We start from the raw sequence: 22,399 nt of genomic DNA, 5'->3' as shown, positions 1-22,399 counted from the left end.
AATTCATGCGTTTAACTTTAAAATGAAATAAAGACCCTAGAGGATCGGGAGTTCGCTGTATCCTTCTCACTTTTTTGCACCTGTTTGCATACCTGTTATTAGCAAGGGGGTTTAGCACTTTTGCAAGGCACTGTATTCATGTCACATTCTAATTGGGGGCTGAGCACCCCTAAAGGTCTGATTCTAGAGTTGCCCCTGATCTAATATATTAGCGTGTCAGGCGCTCGCTTGCTGCTGTCTTTACAACTCTCGGTTGTTTAATTTGTACACTAGCACTTAGCCTATATTTTGTGAGTGAAAATTTAATATTAGCACGTGTGAAATAATCTACGCGCTCTCGATTTATGACTTAAATCTGATCTGCACCATACTGCAGGCTCTTCTCGCTTGGTAGGCCTATAGGCTTATCTCTCAATACTGAGGCCATACCATGAATTAACCAGCAGATGTTACTGTGGAGTTACTGTGATGTTACTGAGGATAGGATTTATCAAACGCCTAACAACTGATCATTTTTTCTAAACTGTTTCCCGTGAGTTGTTACATCAGTAATTAGTTTCCAATAATCTCCATAACAGAACCTTCTCTACTAACACACTATACGGTACCCCGCTAAAATATATTATAAATATAAATTGTGTACATAACTCAAATCTAAGCAGTGTGGTTGAGGTATTAAATCAAAATACCTTTATGTCTTGGTCTACATAAAAGGCTACGCTTCGTGTGGGTGTTCACTTTTTCAGGGTGTCGAAGTCTCCGACTACCATAGCCTAGGATGTTGTACAAAGATTTAGTAGGCCTATGTCCCCTTACATGTACAGTAGGCCTACCACAACAAATCCAGGATGACATAGGCTAGGGCCTACTGGATCCGGCAGATAGTGAGCAGTGTCAACCGCTGCGGAGACAACTTACCATTACAATAGAGAAATGTTTGAGCGCAAAATACTCTGCTCTAATAAAACATTTTTTTTATCTATGACTCTGTCCAGGACAGTGGAGTTCAAAGCCAGCCCCCCATTGTCAACTCAAGCAAGCAGTCACTTGAGAAGACCGGTTATCTTGTGGCACCAAAGAGTTAGGCTATTATAAGGCAATTATTTTATGACTTTTAATATAGGCCTACAGCTCGAAAAATATGGTAGACACGGCCGTGCTTGCAGGCACTCCCATTTGGAAACTCCATGTAGGACCTATTGTATTGCACTTTATGAAAATGGTGATTGAATACATAGTGTGTCCTAAAAAGTAGCTAATAATTGCAATGACCATAATTAAGATTGTCTTTGCCCTGGTCATTACACAACTGCTAGAGCTTTGTTAGTAGGATAACTGCGTCTTACCTGACTGATTTTCATATAGAAATCCTTAAGAAAATAAGAATGCTAAGGACAATTGCTATATAGTTCCTGTCACAGAAGACAAAATAATCATTATTCACAATTTTAATGAATAGGCTATACGTTTCCTTTTGGGATCTAATTAAGTTAAAATGTAAATTATGAAGTTTTGGTCGAAAGTCTTTACTGACACTCGAGTTAGTTCGTGAACGAACCTTCACAATTCAATTTATTGGGGATGTTGACAGAGTAAAACATACATTTGGCAATTGTGGGCGTGGATGAATTGTGTAGTTCTCTTGACCCAACTGTCATATGAGACACGTAGCCTACAAAAGCAAGTGCCGACTCCACAGTTGCACCTCTGTGTATAGTAAAAGCAAAACAGTCGGAGTCACGAATCTTGATGCGCTCACCGGTGAAATACTACATCATTTATTTGGATGAATAACTTGACCCTGAACTCAAAGATTCAATTTGAGGAAAATACGTTTTCCAATTAAAACAGTTGCACTTTTCGTCGTTAGTATACCAGCCATTGCCGAGATGATCCATGAGTGTATGTTTTCCTCCAAATGGGGTGAATTCGTTTTTAACCTTTGGTACTGCATCAACCCGTTGACAAATTGGACTATTCACGTAATCGACGGTGCGAAAGGAAACAGAATGACCTCAGTCTTGTTACTATTACTAGCGGTGAGTGTCATGCGTCTTTTGCATGCTTATTACTTAATGTATGGTTCCGTCAAATCAAGTGCGCCATAAAGTGTCTATTGCACTGAAATCGGCCAATCGAATCCTAATTTGATTTTTTTTAAGTGTATTAACTGACCCTTCCATTCAATCAAATTTTCTTCAATCAAAAGTCTGTGCTGCTTAGCCACACCCACCTATTGTAGTTTATAAGTGGAACTTGTAAACCTAAACCCAAATTGTTTTGTTGTTCCATACACCTGTTCACGAGTAGTCCTCAACCTCAATTCTCGTTTTATTCTAAATATTTATGCTTATGGCAGCTACATTTACACAATCTGACTAGCAGCAAGTCTGGCTCTGCAGCTACACCCTTCTCAATTACATGCTTTGAACAGTAGGACAATAACAATCTTACAGTGGAGCAGATGAAAGGCCAAGACTGTAGGCTACCTGAAATCTTTTTTGCCTTCTCTCTTTCTCTCTCTCTCTCTCTCTCTCTCTCTCTCTCTCTCTCTCTCTCTCTCTCTCTCTCTTTCTGTAGTGCTGTCAGGAGATTCTGTCTTTTTTTTTTAAAGTTTTTTTTTTGTTTAATACATGGATGTCTGCACAAATGAAACACTAAAATGAAAAGATTTTCTTCCAATTGTTAAATACACTTCTCATTTGAGAGGTGAGGAGTATCGAGAAACAATTTGTCTGTTGTTGGCCATTCTTTCAAATAGTGTGGATAAGCCCCCTGGGACATGAGTTAGTCTTAAGCTGAGGTCTGATCAACCTTGTAGGCTAGGTTGTCTGCATGGTGGAGATTGTATTATGTGGAAAACTTGAAACATCCTTTGTCCCTAAGAGTATCATTGAGGATATGTCCAAGAGCATCACCAAATCAATAATTTATCACATTTGTTGTATCCCTCTCACTCATATATATCATATAAAATATCATAGAATAACAATGAACAGTCAGTGTAGTTGTGTTGTGTTTGTGTTAACAATGCATTATCACTGTTACCACCAAATAAATGACAATAACAGGGTCCTTTTCCCCATTCTTGTTTTTATAAACCAATTAGCTGGCTAAATACCCAGTTCGGCCAGAACCCATATAACTTTTCCAATATTGTCCTCTCGACTTCATCAATTGTTTAATAACTAAACATGTACGTGAAAGAGTGGAAAACACAACAGGCAGAATCAAAGCAAAATTGTTGAGTTTTGTTTGACTATTTCCTTACCTTTCATGTAATCATGCATTGTTGAATCTGTCAAGTCAAAAGTGTTACAACACTGTCAAATACATTTTTTAAATGTGTAAAACATGGAATTAAGTTCTAGAGGCTTTAAGGGGCTTGAAAGTACACACAGTCTTGAAAGTAGATGGGAAATCATATAGCCACGAGAAGACTAATTGGTATTATGGACAAATTCTCAAAAACAAACAGGAATTTGAAATGAAGGGATTGCAGTATATGTTAATTGTTTGGAGTGTGGAACATGCAGAAACACACAAACACACCACCTGTTGACGACCGACCGGGTTGCCTGAGGTGACATGTTGTATCTGTGACCTGACTCATTAGGATTCCACAGGCGTTAATCATTTGGATTGTACTTCTCTGCAGCACACCATGTTCAGAACCCTTATTACTTCTACTTTAATGTTGTGTCAAAAACATTTACTCCTACGGAAATGCTTTGTTGTTTTGTAAAATGCGTATTTATATGTTCTTTGCAGGTTGGGACTTTGGCCAATCAGGAACCATGTTCCTCAGGCCAGTACACAACCAGTAAAGAATGCTGCAAGCAGTGCCAGCCTGGAGAAGGAGTTCTGAAGCTGTGTGGAGCCGCTCAGACGGTCTGTGCCCCCTGCCGTGACAGTAAGTATCATGTACACACACACAATCTGTCTGTGTTAAGCTCTGGTCAACATGAGTTACCTTGCTAATGAGGTATGAACGTATGGGGCATGATAACTTTGCATCCAATCAATCATCATTGTGTGCAAGCAGGGAGCAGGGAGTCAGATGGCTGAGCGATGAGGGAGTCGGGCTAGTAATCAGAAGGTTGCCAGATCGATTCCCCGCCGCGCCACATGATGTTGTGTCCTTGGGCAAGGCACTTCACCCTACTTGCCTCGGGGTAATGACCCTGTACTTACTGTAAAATGACTGCCAAATGACTAAATGTAAATGTAAGTAAACAAGCCCTTTGTCAACATCCTGTCAACTTCTATAATTTACCATACATAGTTTTGGGAACATCAATAAGTAGTCTGGTTTCCAAATGAATGTCTCAATGATGCCTGTTCTCCAACAGCGCAAAAGCACGCTTGACCGTTAACTGTTTTTTAAATGAGCACAATTTCTCTCTCTTTCTCTCTCTCTCTCTCTCTCTTACACACACAGATTCCTGCAGTATAGCACAGTTGCCTACATGCACTTCCAACACACACAGACCCAAGTTCACATTAGGACACACTGGCAGGCACACTGTCCAAACTTTGTCCACACATTTAGACATTTTTCCTTGAATTTCTGATACAGTTGGTTCATTCAGAGTCATTTCATGGGATGGAAAACAAAGGAACAGATTGTTATCTCCATGCTGTTAATATATGCTGAGCCATGCCCCCCTCCTTCCCCCATAGCTGCAGGCTAGCTTTATTATTGTATTGACTTGCATTATTGATGCATGGCGTTATAATGGATCTGATTGCACAGTTGGGTGGGGGATGGGAAAGAGATGAGGACAGTTGGAGGAGTAAGGATGAGACTTGTGGTATATTACTGGATATATACACACACATACATACATCTTGGTTACACATATTGACACATTATCATTAATAAATTATTACATTGTAAATGTTAAAATACCATAGCTACTTTTTTGTAGATACACTAACCATAAATTACATTTTCAAACTTCACTGAAACTAAAAGAAAATCAAAATGCCTTACTTTAGGATGGGGTCAAGTGAAACTCACAAATATGTTCACATCCCAGCGGTGATGCCTCATTCAGATGGTGAAACATGTTCTCTTCTCTGATCTTTTTCAACTGAGATTGTAACCTCAGTCATTATACTACTGCTTCCGAGTATTGGTAGACATGGAACACTGTTGTCTGTCTTGTGGATTTTCCTGTACATTTACATTTACATTTATGCATTTAGCAGACGCTTTTATCCAAAGCGACTTCCAAGAGAGAGCTTTACAAAAGAGCATAGGTCACTGATCATAACAACGAGGTAGTCCCAAACATTGCAAGCAGCCAAAACATGATGCATACATTGTGAAAGAACTAAACAAGTGCCAAAAGGGAAGACCCATAAAAGCATGCAGTTATACAAGTTACAAATGAAAACAACATGAACCAGAAAAAGTGCAGGACTCTACCTGTAGAAGAACAATCAACAGTAAAATATTTCACAGTGAGTACAAGACTTAACTTCGTTATTACTAACCTACAAGAGCAACAAGTCACTCAATAAGAGTCATTGTGATCCTGGAGGAAACTAACATCAGGTCCAGCCAAGCCTGTAGAGGTCATTAAGACAATTAGTCAAGTAAAATCTGCCCTGAAGTCACAGGGAACCTCTGCAGCAGGGACATGATGGTTTTATACTGGTTAGGGACCTCAGACCTTTTGAAACTGACGGTTGTGTAATCATCTGGCTAGCTAATATTTAGTGCATAAGAAAAAACACATGAAAATGCACATACAGTATAACTCAGAACAACAACATGGGAACATTGACATGGACAGTTTTATTGTACTAGTACAGTGCCGGTTGGCGGCGAACGTGTGTATATGTATTTCTTACGAGATCCTTGGTTCCATCTTTTGGTGCAAATCAACGCATTCATATTCATTTCTCACAAGATCCACAACTTACATTTACATTTATTCATTTAGCAGACGCTTTTATCCAAAGCGACTTCCAAGAGAGAGCTTTACAAAGTGCATAGGTCACTGATAATAACAACAAGATAGCCCCAAAGCATTGCAGGTAGCCAAAAACAGAAGTACACATTGTGAACAACCAAAAATAAGTGCTAAAGGGAAGAAACCATAAGAGCATGTAGTTAAGCAAATGACAATACACAACATGAATCTCTAAGTGCAAGTGTACCTGTAGGAAAGCAATAAAAATAGGATTAAATATAATACAACAGTTTAAATCAGCTACCACTAACCAACAAGAGCAACAGTCTAAGCAAGAGTCATTGTGATCCTTGAGGAAACTAGCGTTGGGTTCAACAAACCATTCCTAAGTACCGTTGTACTCCCGGAACAAGTGCGTCTTGAGCCTTCTCTTGAAGGTGGAGAGACAGTCTGTGTCTCTGATGGAGGTGGGGAGGTGATTCCACCACTGTTACATTGCTTAATGCAGCCAGGGCGTCTCATCACATGGAAAGGTGGATATGATTCAAGGGTTCCATGGGCATGGCTTGGATTTTGTTTTTTCAAGTCTGTAGTAATTTTTTGTCAATGAAATCAATATTTCAAACCAAAATAATATACTTGTGGAAAAGTATAGAATTAACTTCTTCTAAATTAAATTAAGATTTAATATATCACGAGCATAGCACTTCTCATGCTTCATGAAACTCTAGTTATCTGACATTCCCCAATGTGAAAACCAATACCAAAAAATGGGCTGATATGTCTGTAATTAATTACTTACTAAGTTACCATTGAATTATAAACATTCGGTAACACTTTACAACAAGGGTGCATGAATTACCATTCATTAATGCATTAACTAATGCATGAATCATCATCAGTTAATACATAACTCAGAAAGTACTTAATGATGCACTGATCATGAACACATCATTTGGTAATAGGGAGTCACATATGATTTACTATTAATTACATCTGGAATCATGTATCAATTCCTATTGACATTAACACATTAACTGTTAGGTGAGTTAACTACTTTAGTTAATCGTGCAAACTATGACTGTTAGTTAACTGTTTGAACCAAAACCCTGAGTTAACAGGGTAATTCATGTGTTAATTACTACAATGGCGGTATCAATGGATTGAGACGGTAATTAATCATTTGTTAATAGTAATGTTTCTCCTCAAGTAAAGTCATAACATGAGTTACATTCACTAATCATTAACTAATTATTCACTCAACAAATACTTACAGTTTTTTCAGAGAGACAACTTTTAAATAAACTCTATTATGAGTTGGAATCCTGCATTACAGTCAAAATAACTTTTTGACGAATTGATGAATACCATGCCGTTTGCAAAATGTTTTATTTCACTCGAACAACACACACAGACAAGGCCACCTTTCTAAGAAGAAGTCCACTCGAAATATTATGGAGCTAGAAAGCTGACAAAAGTATCTGAATTTGAATATGAAAGATCTGAAATATTTGTGTGTCGAATTTCATAAAACTAAAATATTTTGCTGTTGAATATATAAAATCTGAATTATTTTCATGCCGAATTTAATAAAACTGAATTATTTTGATCCAAAAATACAAATTTCTAAAATTCAGATTGCAGGAATTCAGTTTCTTGAAATTCAGATTGCTGAAATTCAGATTCTTGAAATTCAGATTGCTGAAATTCAGATTGCGGAAATTTAGATTCAGATTTTGTCTGAACTAGGCCATAGGTGAAACAGCTTGCTTTCACAGGAAAAAGTAGACGATTTCAGAACGACCAAACTTTACCTCAGAACAAACTGAGTTGCTAGTTGGAGGAATACCCAGATCACACATGCGTATCTGGGATAGCACACATACGTCCCGATGTGTAGAAGATATATCGGCAAGATCTAGTATGGAGATCGTTGGCATTTGATGGACTTCCAGACGACGTGTGGACGATGAATCCAATCACACCCGGCCGCACTACAGATATATCCTGTTAACCATAGATAACTCCTTATATCTATGCTGTTAAATACTATGTTCGATCTCTCAGACAGCAAATATTTCACTATCCATAACCGATCTGAAATGTCACTTAGGAAATGAACATAGCCTATAGGCTGAACATTGACTTTGATAGGAATAAGGAGACAATGAAAAATATGCTTGACCATCCAAAATTGGCTATTAGTAATACAGTAGCTAGCTAGCGTGACTTGATTCAACCTGGATTTTCTGTGTGGGTAGGCCTATTATAATTAAGAGACACAATTGAAGTTCATGATTTTATATCAGGCTGGATGTTGATGCCATCAAGCTCTTAAAAGAACTCCAACACAGAAAAGAGAACAACGCAACATAAATATATAGGCTATAGCTTTGCCAGTTGTTCCGCGTCTTTCATCGGTCTCCACCGCCCACTCACTTGGTAACAGTAACTGCCGATTTTGGCAGAGGAGAAGACACAAGTTTTTAGAAGTTTCATAAGCACTTGCTCCATACTCTTCCTCCAACGAGCAACTCTTAGCTTTTGTTCTAGGGTAAAATTTGGTCAGAGAATGTCTAGATTCGGTCGTTCTGAAATCGTCTACTTTTCCCTGTGAAGGCAAGCTGTTTCACCTTTGGCCTAGTTCAGACAAAATCTGAATCTGAAGTTCTGCAATCTGAATATCCGCAATCTGAATTTCATCAATCCGAATTTCAAGAATCTGAATTTCATCAATTTGAATTTCAAGAATCTGAATTCCTGCAATTTGAATTTCAAGAATCTGAATTACTGCAATCTGAATTTTAGAAATTTGTATTTTTGGATCAAAATAATTCAGTTTGATTAAATTCGGCATACAAATAATTCAGATATTATATATTCAACAGCAAAATATTTCAGTTTTATGAAATTCGACACACAAATATTTCAGATTTTCCATAATTAAAATTCAGATACTTTTGTCAGCTTTCTAGCTTCATCAGATCTTTCAAATGCCTGGCTGCAACAGATCCTGGATTCTGGACCGATTCATGACGGTGAACTCCTATGTTAACTTTCCACCAGTGGTGATTTCTTTAAGACTGAAAAGGAAGCTCAGCTTCCCCTAAAATATAAAAAAATGTATGGTAAAATATCTACTATAGTGTTAAAATTGTAAATGTGTTAGAACACGTTCATCTTCTCGAAGACGAATTAGTTCAGAATCAGCTGCGTATAGTAGCAGGTCGACTAACTAATTTCCTTCTCATACATTCCCGTAGCGTCACAGTGCATTTCCCTGTTTATGCCCAGCTTCAATGGACATCATGAAGCTTCTCTGAAGAGATTTTTCAGTGTTTCAAAACTATACGCTCATTGGATAAATGCTGCAATTATGTCCCGCCATGGACGCTCAGCGTCTCTGGAGGTAAATAGAGGGGTGGGCTGATGATTGGAGGGTGTGTCAAAAGACTGCATCTTCTTTTGATTGACAGCTATTTTTTACAATAAAAAGTCGCCAAATTTACAAAGGGTTAAATTCAGTCCCATCGCAGATTTTTAAACTGTAGTAGAGACAAACTGCTCCAACCTATTTCTGTTTTTTTGCTTGGCGAAATTGCTAGCCACATTCATTTTAGTATATACTGTTTTTGATCATTTCGATAATCACCTCAGCGTCTCTAAATAGATAGGTTAGAGCCTGTCAGCTGGCTGACTAGCTCGCTCGTCTAGGTTTAACTATAATGGGTAAAAAAGCATTGTTAAGTTTGTATGAGTGAGGTCAGCTCCACGTAGTTTGCCTTTACCATTCAAATGCTTAATTATTGTCTGTTAGCTTTCACCCTTTTCAAGTTGATGTATAATGCTGAGCTAAGGGGATAGTGGAAAGTTAACATTCGAAGATAGAAGTTCACCGTCATGAATCGGTATGGAAGTCATCAATTTGTCAAAAAGTTATTTTGACTGTAATGCAGGATTCCAACTCATAATAGAGTTTATTTAAAAGTTGTCTCTCTAAAAAAACAGTAGCCTAAGTATTTGTTGAGTGAATAATTAGTTAATGATTAGTGAATGTAACTCATGTTATGACTTTACTTGAGGAGGCACATTACGATTAACAAATGATTAAATACCGTCTCAATCCATGGATACCGCCATTGTAGTAATTAACAGATGAATTTCCCTGTTAACTCAGGGTTTTGGTTCACACAGTTAACTAACAGTCATAGTTTGCACAATTAACTAAAGTAGTTAACTCACCTATCAGTTAATGTGTTAATGTCAATAGGAATTGATACATGATTCCAGATTTAATTAATAGTAAATAATATGTGACTCCCTATTACCAAATGATGTGTTCATGATCAGTGCATCATAAGTACTTTCTGAGTTATGTACTAACTGATGATGATTCATGCATTAGTTAATGCATTAATGAATGGTAATTCATGCACCCTTATTGTAAAGTGTTACCAAACATTCAGTTATGAAATACTTGGTGTACAGATACACATTATAAAACCGGTGTACAATGGTCAGACCCACTCATCAGGTATGTAGGGTACAGTTGCGGCTGGTGACTCAAAAAATTGGGGAGGACAGGAGAAAAAACAAACTAAGTCGTGTTTTTTTGTAGCAATAAGCCGACTAGCAACGTATTGTAAATTTACTATAACTTGGGTAACGTAATGCATCTGAAGTCTATCTCCATCTTCCATAGCTTTAAGTATCAAATATAATATACTGTGTAGCCTATCGATCATAACACAAAGGATGAAAAAAAATGTGCCTGGTGAAGAAGAGGGAAAGACGCATCTAATCACTGCGGGCATGGGTCTGTTTATAAAAAGGAAAAATAAGATACAGATAATAACTCTTTATTAATTACCAGCTAGGACAATTTGGTCGATGCGGTTTTTCCCCCAGAAGCTTGAATCTTATGTCAGCATTTATAAGCTCCCTGCTTTGTGTTGCCGATGTTCCTAGGGTTGCAGTACAGTACCCCTCAATCCTTCAAACTATAACACTTATAGTCTAACATTCTTAACTATTCCGTGTAGGCTAGAAACTAAAGGGCTAGCAAGCTTTTACAGTAACAGGACACAAATACAAATTTATAAAACCAAGAAAACCATTTATATACTTTCTCAGTCTCCTGTAACACGAAATACCTCATTTGAATTGAACAATATTACTAAAATGCTCAAATGTCAATCTCAGTCTCTAAAAAACGTCATTTTCGCTTAAGTCTTTCACCCCCAATAATGCACTCTGGATTGTCTGAACAGCACGTCAGTTCATACTGCAGAAGCTTTGATTGGTGGGAGGCGGTCCTCCGGAAGTCGTATTATTTACCATGCTTGTCTATGGACGGGGGTTTGGCCCACCAGCCGCTAGGTTTTGTATTGAAGTTAATGCAGCCAGAGGAGGATGGAGGCTAGCTGTCCTCCGGATGTACCATAGGATGTACATACTTGATTATGGGGGGTGGGGTGGGGGGGCCTGGGCATATGGTAATTGGGCCTGGGATTCCTAGCAACGGCCCTGAGTGTAGCTCAACATGGCACAGTGTTTCCCACAGGATGTTACGAGACTGGGTTGGGGTGAAGCTCGGCCCCTCTAGACGGATCCGGTGGTGTATTCTCTGGAAGAATATTTCAGGTTTACAGTTAAATCCAGCAATCTGGTGCATTTTGTGAGAAAAAATTAAAGGCTATCTATTAAGAATTTTACTGCAAAATAAGAGTTATAAATAAGTGTTCACTGACAGTGGGAGTCCTAACTGTGCGTGTTCACTACAGCAGAGCAGGCGACGCGGCTTCCAATTCATTTTCAATGAAGCCGGGCGTAAACGCTTGCGTAGTGCATTGTGGGACGGAGCAGAGCCTTGCAAGCTGAAATATTCTAAACTTTATGTAAATGAGGAGCTTTTTAAGGCAAGCGTCGGCCAGTGGGATTGTTTTCTTAGCTAGTTTAGTTTTGACTGGCAACATAATGATGTTGCAAACACTGCAGTTGTCAGCAAGCAGTTAAACCCACGGTGCCCAAAGAAAAAAGGTTCACATTGTGGGGTGTAAAGGTTTTCTGGATTCAGATAAGACGATGAAAGTCAAACTCACGTCCGTTTTGCCATAGTAGCAACACCGCAGGGTAACACCATACATTTAAATATCACAATAAACTTCCCCACAAACTGCATTAAGCAAAAAATAAATCTAATAATCATGGATCCATAGATCTCTCGAGCTGCCAACAGACACTGCCAGTTGGCTCTGCACTAGTTTAACTGAAAAACAGGAGCGATCCCTTTCTGTCCAAAGCTGATGTCCATCCATCATCATCTACTTGTCTGGGGTTGGGCCACAGTGTCAGCAGGCTAAGCAGGGTGTTCCAGATGTCCGTCTCCCCAGCAACACTTTCCAGCTTCTCCTGGGGAGGCGTTCTCGGGCCAGATGAGAAATATCATCCCTCCAGGCTCCAGCTAGGTCTGGGTCTACCCCGGGGTCTCCTCCCAGTTACACGTGGCTGGAAAACCTCCAAAAGAAGGAGCCCAGGAGGCATCCTGGTCAGATGCCTGAACCACCTTAAATGGCTCCTCTCGACGCAACTGGCTCCTGGCTCCACTCCGAGCTCCCAATGGTGATGTGCCGGTCCTAAATCAGGCACATTCATATTGTTTTTTCAGTTTATATTTGGTCAAATGATTGCATAAAACATTGAATTTTGGGGGGAGAATCGTGAATCTCATTTAATCCAGAAACGTACAGCACTAGCAGTAGCAAAGAGTATTGACTCATGAACATACAGTTTCTACAGATTGCCGCTGTCTTGCGAGCCATGCTACCACTGTGGGAAATGCGGAAGAGTGTCGATAGAAGCTTGTAAAAATGTATCAAAAGATCAAACATCTTCAAAAGGATGAATTCACGTAAACCCTCTTGGACCGAATAAGATCCCTGTACTGTGCATGTGCAGAACATCTAGATAATATATTCACTGACATTCATAAACATAAGTTAGTATTGCTTTTGGATGACTTATCTTCTTCGAAGGGCTTATTATCCCGTTTGTACAATTTAGCATCTCGCCCCCTTCCCCCCCCACCCCCCGAGGCGCAAACCACAACACGGACATGTGACGTGTCGCGGTTGGCGCCTTCTGGTGGTAGTGCATTTGAATCTCAAGGATAGCGGGAGGGTTAATTTAATTTGATGCACTTGGGAAATAGAACAATTATCACCCTACGTCACACAACTGTCAAGCAGGCTCAACTGCGCATGTCGGATGCAAAAGACGAACTTCTCCCCGGTCTATTACACATGGAGTGTCGATCAGGTCATCATATATCTCTGGCCACTGGATTGCAGGGCTTGATATTAACTTTTTGAGGCTCTTGGCCTTTGGACAAATACATCTACGTTTCACTTGTCTATGCACAAAAGTCACTTGACCCCGATACCCTTAAATAGCCTGACCAAGTGATTGGGCAAAACTAGCCTGGCTGGAGGTCGCTTTCTCAGGCAAATGAGGAATAAAACAGGCTCGGTTAAAGAAATCCGAGATGCTGGCTATCTTCATCAGGCTCGTATCTACATTAGGTAGTCCTCCCTGACATTTCTGGTGTAGGCTATAATGGAGTGAAATACAACATTGTGCACACTGCCAGTGAGCGAGTCTGACTGAGGCTAAAGTCAAAACAGTGTAACGTGGACGCAGTCTCACTCAGATTGCCAGTTTAAACAAATCAGAAAAATAATCAGACCAGCTGGCTAAAAGCAGAATTTGCATATCTCTTGAAAGCTGCCCTGCTCGACTTTTTAGATGTAAAATTGACTGTAAAACTGTAAAATTATTAACTGTGTGACTTGACGTGAAGACATGGTTGCCGCTCGACTATGCAGTCTGTACCGGGCAACATTCTCACTCAGATTTCAAGGCTTTCGTGACCCAAATCAAAATTCTGATGCGACAGATCAATTGGTAATCGCTTTCTCTCCTAAATGCTGTCCTCCTTGACCTTTTTGGTCTTTTTAAATCTAACTATTTGTGTTATCCGTGTGGTCCTTTTGCCATTTAAAATGCTATCCTTTCCCGGTTTTCTGCGACCACGTTGCGCGCGCATCCCGAATGTTGTCAAACAAATAATTGGTCTATTGCTGCCCCCCTTCTTGCCGCACCTGTCACTGAAGACTGCGTCCCAACCTCACACCTGTCACACACAATGAACACCCAAAATGAGATCTGGTATACCCCCTGTATAAATACCCCAGAAAACAAAGAGAATGTTCCGCATGCTAAAAGAATATGCATGAGCCAGTGCATCCATAGACTTTGAAGGTCCACTGGAGGATAGATTTTGATTGTGGATGATGCACACAGCGTGAACAGGTACTGTAACACTTTGAACAAGTTGATGCACCAAAAAAAACCTAGTTCTACCACAAAAGTGGCACCTGCATCAGCCACGATGAAAAGACAGCTGTACACAGACCCCTAAAGGCTAGACCAGTTGTGCAGAACAGGTCACAGGTAAATAGGCAGGACAAAGCAAAAGTCGAAAGCCTTCGGATCTGGAGCGAGTGTTCTGGCTCAGAACTATGGTACCAGATTGCATCACCTGGAGCATCCACAAGGATAAACTATTGCCAGGAAATACCTATGGGGAAGCAACCCCAGATCCAGTACTGGAAACTTACCATGGTTACGAACATGAAAAATGCTCCTGACTTGTCTAAACCAGTCAAAGGGCCTCCTGAGAATACTTCAGTCTGGGCCAACATGATCACCACTAAGAGACTGTGGACGTCATAATGATCCTGCAAGAGACGGATGACCCCCTGTTGAATCTTTAGCATAGTATGCATAAGTTCATTGCAAAGTGCATTGACAAGAGTGCTAAAAAGTGGACAAACTCACAACAAATGAATAATTGTCCTAGACCTAAACCTACTTAGCCTACTTAATCAGTAGTTTGTTGACGGTCCCTAAACATTTGCATTGGCTCTGGCTGGTTGTAAAGACCGATGTGTCACAGTGTACGTTGTAGTAGAGTTGACAAGATAAGATGAGACAACACTGGCTGTCCAAATATTTGTTTGTAATATCAAACTTCAAACTAACTTTATCACTGTGATTTTTGCGGCATTCGGTGCATCCCAAACTAATAATATATATTAGTTTCTAATATATTCAAAATGGAGAGAATTACATTTAATTGAGAACTTAAAGTGATATCTTTGAAAACATTTGTCAGAATGGCTTATGAATGAGCTTTTTACCTTTTTAAAAGTCATTTTACCCTATGTTTTTCCCCAGGTGAGTCATTTTCAGAAAACTTCAGCCATATAGAAAATTGCCAGCCTTGTACGCGTTGCATGGGCCTCCTTCGCATGCAGACGCCTTGCACTGACTCCAACAATGCCATCTGTGTGTGTGACTATGGCTACTACCTGAACGAGTTGTCTAACCGGTGTGAGCGCTGCACCAAATGCCCTGAGGGCCAGGGTATGCTGTATGGCTGTGACCATGATCGTGACACGGTGTGTGAGGAATGCACCAGGGACAGCTACTCTGACCAGGAGAGCTCCCGGGAGCCTTGTCTACCCTGCACCATTTGCGATGAGGGAGAGCTGGAAGTAAAAGCCTGCAACTCTTCCAGTGATACTGTCTGCCAAGGTAAGATCTACCAAATCTTTAATGTTTGAAACTTAACAAAACCTGTTTTGACTTTACTGGCAATTGTTTGAATGTACTAATCATTCAAGAAACTTGTAAGGAGCGTAATTCTAAACATCATGTGTGTATGTCAGATGATTATGACATCATGCACATTTGCTTAATTATCTGGTAGAATGATTTAATCTTACAGTGGAATGACTTGAATGTGATAGTCGGCTGCTCATTATCTGTGTGAGCATAAAGGAAGAAACATCCATGAAACGATCTCAAATTGAGTCATCATGCCTACTTCAACACCGCAATTCAAACCATATGGCACCCTATCATTGTATCATATCTCTTGAGACTATGGTTGTTATTGTCTGATAGATGTAAATGTCACATGCTCATCCCATACAAAGACCACCCTCTCTCTGTCTCCTGAAGACTGTAGGAAGGTCAAAGCCAGGGAGATCCTTTTCTGTCATTCCACCCTGTGGGCATTACATGAATTCCCCATGATCCATGTCACCACATATTCCAAGTTCTATGCTACCCCGATTAAATCAACGCTTTTGTGAGGTAACTATAAAGGGAGTCTGTTGAATAGCCGTTTGCTGGGCTGTAGGCGGTCAGTTCTTATCTTGATGGTGCTGACAGTTTGCAGGACTAAAAAGGAATCTTTTGTGCTCTCCTAAGATCCCCTTTGGTGTTGGGGTCTTCAGCTCATGGGGCAGTTGGACTATTTGAGGGACCTACAGATGACTTCAACAGAGACAAAGAATCAGAGATAGACATTTCTGCCCATTACGTCAGTGCTACTATTGGACTGAACTACGTTTGTGTTGACTTGGTCAAAACATTGCGATTTACACTTAAACACTACATAAGTTCCTCCAACTGAGGATGCTTGATGGTTAATATTTAAGAAAGGGGACTACTCAACTCTTGTCCCCTTTGTTTACTTTGTTATACTATTTGACTCAGATAATAAACATTATTTTGATGCTGACAAAACATTTGTGTTGCTTTAAGAGTGTAATGTCACAAGCGTTGTAAAATAAAAATATCATAAAATGAGTGTAAAATCAGTCCTCAACAGAAGCTTTCCACTTTTGATCTTAGTGAAATTTAACAGTTTTGGGGGTAAAACTGTGCAGTTATACCCTAACCTCAATTTTACTTGAATAATAACAAGACAAGTTGGCAACACTTTAAATTAAGGTCATATTAGCTTCCATGGGACTTATGTATTAATTTTTGGGATGGACAGACCTGGGACCACTTCATCTGTGGTTAAATGGTCGACCACTGACCATCTACCTACTTGTTGATAATGTGGTTAAAACACTCGGTGTTGATCTTGTAAGCTATAACGGTTACTAAGGAATAACTGGAAAACCATTTGGTTTTGATAGAATCATTGACATCAGGTATCATAATATTACTAAACCTCTGTATGTACTTATAACTTAAATATATTTTTGAACTAACTTCCTTTATATGCCTTATAAACACACACATGTTCCAGAGAACTTGAAGAAAAAACTTCAAGTGATCTTGTTTGGAAATAAACATAGGTTGCTGACTCCAAACACAAGTGCTTTGTGCGTCCTTCCCTCCAGGCCAGTTAGATGAGGTCTTTCGTGTCTCATCCTCCAGGGAATGCAGTCTGAGCAGATTTTTATGACATTCCAGAAAAATATCTATGACATTCTGAGGTTGTTCCTACAGTTAGCTTCTCATTTAGCTGAGGCTTGGTTAGGTACCAGAAGTTGTTTGTCCCCGGTTAGACTTGCAGAGTCTTACCATAGATAAAGAAAGTGCTGTAGGTTTTCAACCCTGATGTAGGTCACTGAACAGGGTCAAAGGTTAATGGAAGGTTGGGAGTGGAAGAAGAGGGGTATTTCAAGGATGTATGGTATTTCTGTGGAATAAATCCCTAATGAAACATAAATCAGATATAAAAAAATATTTTGGGGGGTCACAATAGCACAAGTGTAAGTGAAGTTGATAAGATACATTTTATGAACACTACTAAAAAGCATTGTTTTCTGCACAATCAGATATAAGTTTGAACAATGAGGTATTCAGAAGAGGAAGAAGAGGAATGCCTTAATAAAAAATTGACACAATGTGAAATGGATGTTCTAACGACTGAAATAGAGTCAGAAGAGCATTGCCCCAACACCACTGCCAGGGTTCCCACTCACATGGGAACATGAGTTTAATGGCTCACAGTGAGACAGCACAGAGTTTAATGGCTCACAGTGAGACAGCACAGAGTTTAATGGCTCACAGTGAGACAGCACAGATTCTAATGGCTCACAGTGAGACAGCACAGAGTCTAATGGCTCACAGTAAGACAGCACAGAGTCTAATGGCTCACAGTGAGACAGCACAGAGTTTAATGGCTCACAGTGAGACAGTAAAGAGTATAACGTCTCACAGTGAAGCAGCAGAGAGTCTAAGACCTGCTGGCAAGATGGACTCTCACAGTGCTCTTTTTGACACCTGGGTGTGATCAGTCTCGCTCTAAAGGGGGTCCTCTTCACCACAACCATGTCATGGAGGGGATAGGAGGCATAGTCCATAATGACCAGCACCTTGGAAAGTCTCCATGCCTCTGCAACTTCCCCCAGGGTGCCAAGGTTAGTGCCCAGAACAGAGCCTGCTTTCCTGATCAGTTTGGTCATTGTGTTGGCATCAAGTGCCTTGATGTTGGCACCCTAACACACCACAGTGAAGGAGATGACACAGGGGACCACAGACCGGTAGGATGCCTGCAGTTGTAAGCTGCACACGTCAAAGGACTGAACCCGACTCAGCAGAGCCAGCTCTGTCCCTTTCTGTAACCAGCCCACTGCAGCCTGTCAGAGAGAACTGTAGACACACTGTAATTCCAATGAAAACTCCCACCTGAGCCTCGTACACAATGCCTGCAGCACCTATAACAGGCTTTGTAACCTGGAAGATGCCAAACCGTATCATCCTTGTTACAGAACAAACATTCCCTCCCCACCTTGGGATCAAGGTGTGCCATGTGTCTGTTTGTAAACATGTCCCCATGGATAATTTTCCCCTGTACATCAGCTGTATGCTTCTCTAAGGGAGGCTTAAGGCCAAAATATGCTACTCCGATTCCGTTTACGGATGGGCGGGCGGATAGATAGGGACGAATACGGAAGTATACGATATACTTTTTCGTTTATGGTTCTCCGTAGGCTGTGGGTGCTGAAAACAATTCAACGCCAGAAGAGTAGGTGGCGCAACGTTTTTTTGTCGAAGACGACCTTAGAGAAACCGTCTTTGTGTGGAAGTCGTCGTCGTCGAGTGTTTATTTACCTAGGTTATCAAAAAGTCAGAGCAAATTTACGAATGAGCCGTTTCATCAACAAAATAAGATAATTTTCAGCAACTACACTGCCCTTTTCTCGTCACATTATAATTTAGATGCTGATTTACATGTACTGTTTAGATGAAATATGAATTGTAAAAACGTATGTCTTGTTGGTCACGGCAACCCCGCCCCTGATGCAAGCAGTTCTTAATACGGACCAATCACAGCCAAGGGGGTATCCGTAATTATCCAAAATTACAACGGATAGTTACAAAATTCAGGAGGTGCACGTCAAGCTCTCCGGGGGCTGACGGAAAACTCGTAGAGGGCGTTCCCCGTAGAGGGCGTTCCCCGTAGAGGAGGGCGTTCCCATGTGTCCGTTTTTTGGAAAACGGAGTAACATAATTCGGCCTTGATAATGACACAAACTTTGACAAAAGTAACTCAGAAGGCCTTCCTGTTCACTTTATCCAGTTTGATCGACAATGTGGTTGGAAGGGAGTTCAGCTATTTCTGCTGCTATTTCTTTTGTGTTTTGGTTAGACTTAAAGACCTGCTATGTAGACAAGGGCATAACCATTTAGACATTGGGGGGGTCCAAATCAATACCCTACCCCATCAGAATTTTTTTGTTAAGTGCATTGCCTACAATTCTATATTTATATATGAAAATTCACACATTTAGAATATAGTTTTGAGGACTACATTGACCATTTGAATTCACATCTCAATGAATAGTGTAATTTCTCAGAGACAGTGACTGCCTGCATTGTGACCACGTCCTTTTATCAGAAAAACATCGACTCATGCTTTTGGCTACTCGTTTTATTTGCTTACACATTTAGCTCGGTATCAAGTTACTTACTGTCTGAAAAAAAAACGCGTATGCTGTCCAGTTGTCTCTGCTTTTTAGGTAACTTCAAATCCTCCATTAATCTACCTCCTCTCCAACACGTTAACTAACGTTACTTTCTTTGCACTCAACTGACTGACGAAAAAGTGTTAACCATGACAACGGACATGGATTCAAACAAAATCACACAAGTGTACAATTAGGAGGAGGGATTCACACACTTATGTTCTTCCTAACAAACAGAAATACATTAAAAATAAATAGCACAGAAAAAGAGACCGATCCATTGACTGGGTTCATAAAAAGAGAACATATATTTGACATATTTTCTGCTATATATTGGGGGGGACAGATTGGTATTTTCTCAATATTGGGGGGGACACAACCCCCCCCAAAGAATGCATGGTTACGCCCTTGCATGTAGATATGGTTAAATGGTTTATTTAGAAACCCTTCACTTAGAGTAAGCAGCAGCAGGCAGGGTGGAAAGCAGGAGTGCAGAGGGAAAGGAAGGGAGACATGTTAAAGGTTGTTCTGTCTTCATAGTACATCATGTCTAGTTTCCATTAATACATATATTTTTTAAGAGCAACAAGGAAAATATTCCCTACATCTACATTCAACAACAAAAATAAAAAAATAAAATCCAAAGCTGTGACCAAACTCTGACCAATTGTTTTTCAATTAATGTTTTATGTGTGTCATCATGTCTACAACCATGGCTGGTGGCTACTACATTCTTTTAACAACTTTGGTTTAATTTCTTTTCACTAAATCTCCATGGCCAGATTGTGACCTTTTAACCTCTTCAGTACAATGTGAGGCAGTTAATGTCTCAAATTCCCTCCGACTAGAAACAATGAATGGTTTCCTTGCTGCATGACTCAATTTTAGAATTTGGACTTAACCATTCCCAAAAATTCCTATAGGTTTGTGACAGTGTCAGTGTACTTGACCTCCTTCATACCCAAGTTCATATAAATGAATGAGACGTCTTTGCATTGGTAATTGTGTTTCCTCACATTTGCAAGATAGATTCATTGGCTTGGCATTTACAAATAATTTGAGCATTGCACTCATTCTTATTCCTTCCTGTTAGCATGTAAGGGCATATTTGGGCATATTTGTACACACCCATAACTCATGGCACTTGCATATAAAAAAACTTCCCCTTTAATGTACAGAGTTGGTGTTCTGTGTGGTCTTTAGTCATGTCATTCAGAATTAGAATAATACGGACATTTAATGAGACAAAGATTAACAAAACAAATGTACAGTGAGATTGATATGGGGTGTAGTAAAGAAGAGACAGGTAGTGCAGTAACAGAGAGAGACTTAGAGACAGGTAGTGCAGTAACAGAGAGAGACTTAGAGACAGGTAGTGCAGTAACAGAGAGAGACTTAGAGACAGGTGGTGCAGTAGCAGAGAGAGACTTAGAGACAGGTAGTGCAGTAACAGAGAGAGACTTAGAGACAGGTAGTGCAGTAACAGAGAGAGACTTAGAGACAGGTAGTGCAGTAACAGAGAGAGACTTAGAGACAGGTAGTGCAGTAACAGAGAGAGACTTAGAGACAGGTAGTGCAGTAACAGAGAGAGACTTAGAGACAGGTGGTGCAGTAACAGAGAGAGACTTAGAGACAGGTGGTGCAGTAGCAGAGAGAGACTTAGAGACAGGTAGTGCAGTAGCAGAGAGAGACTTAGAGACAGGTAGTGCAGTAACAGAGAGAGACTTAGAGACAGGTGGTGCAGTAACAGAGAGAGAGAGATGGGTGGTGCAGGAACAGAGAGAGAGAGACGGGTGGTGCAGGAACAGAGAGAGAGAGAGAGAGACACTCAGAGACAGAATGAGCAGATGCTTAGAAGAGTGTACTGGTCGATAAAAGCGGTGGAGTTACTCTCTTACACTCTCAGGTTTCGCTGGGTGACCTCTACGAGTGCTGATCACATTCTGCTGCAGAGCGCACACAAACACACACATTTTATTCATTTAGCATACACTTTCATCCAAACGCCATTCAAATAGTGCATGTAGAAAGTGCAGCAGAATTAAGGATCAGAACAGTATTTAACTGGTTAAAGCCAAGGAACGGTCTATATTTTAACAGGCAAAGTGCAACAATAACATTTCAACTGCAGCACAACATGTTCCTTTGTACACACAGAATCTCTCTCACACACAAGCAAACCAACTCCCTGACATGGTCATACACTCATGCATACACAGGCATGTGTAAACATGTGTAAACATGCCTGTGTAAAGGGAAATACAGCATAACAGACAGTAGGAAAGGGAAAAGATAAATATATTGTAGATAATGGAAATAAGAAGCAGGGAGAAAATCATAGAAAATATACAATCATGAGAAACTTATGATGTAAGGTGTTTTATTGTAATCAGGGCCGTCGTTTAGGGGTGAAAGGTGATGACAATTCTATGGGCCCACTGCCCAGGGGGGCCCCACAAAACCCCCAGTAGCCTATTATGTAGGCTTCCCTTCCCTTTTTCCCTCTATTACTAAATTATTATGCATAGGCCTAACTAATACTCATACTAATGCATCAGAGTTCAAACAAAGCTGCAAAATCAAGCAAAATTGAAAAAAAGATGCTATTTTCCGAGCAATAACACCCTTCTTTATAAA

The 22,399-nt window shown here is 40.1% G+C and overlaps 1 protein-coding gene across 1 annotated transcript in view; it reads left to right on the top strand.

Annotated features, from left to right (window-relative positions):
• Positions 1-1,687: 1,687 nt before the first annotated feature.
• ngfrb (nerve growth factor receptor b) overlaps positions 1,688-22,399 on the top strand; it is a 39,442-nt gene continuing 18,730 nt past the window's right edge. The window contains exons 1-3 of the mRNA XM_047032365.1: positions 1,688-2,039; positions 3,772-3,913; positions 15,222-15,581. Of these exons, the coding sequence (XP_046888321.1) occupies positions 1,890-2,039; positions 3,772-3,913; positions 15,222-15,581 (652 nt within the window). The 5' untranslated portion in view covers positions 1,688-1,889. The remainder of the gene's footprint in view (positions 2,040-3,771; positions 3,914-15,221; positions 15,582-22,399) is intronic.

Source organism: Hypomesus transpacificus, chromosome 13 (genome assembly GCF_021917145.1).
Source record: "Hypomesus transpacificus isolate Combined female chromosome 13, fHypTra1, whole genome shotgun sequence".
NCBI lineage: Eukaryota > Metazoa > Chordata > Actinopteri > Osmeriformes > Osmeridae > Hypomesus > Hypomesus transpacificus.
Note: the sequence above shows the minus strand (reverse complement) of the source record. Positions and strands in the feature narration are given on the sequence as shown.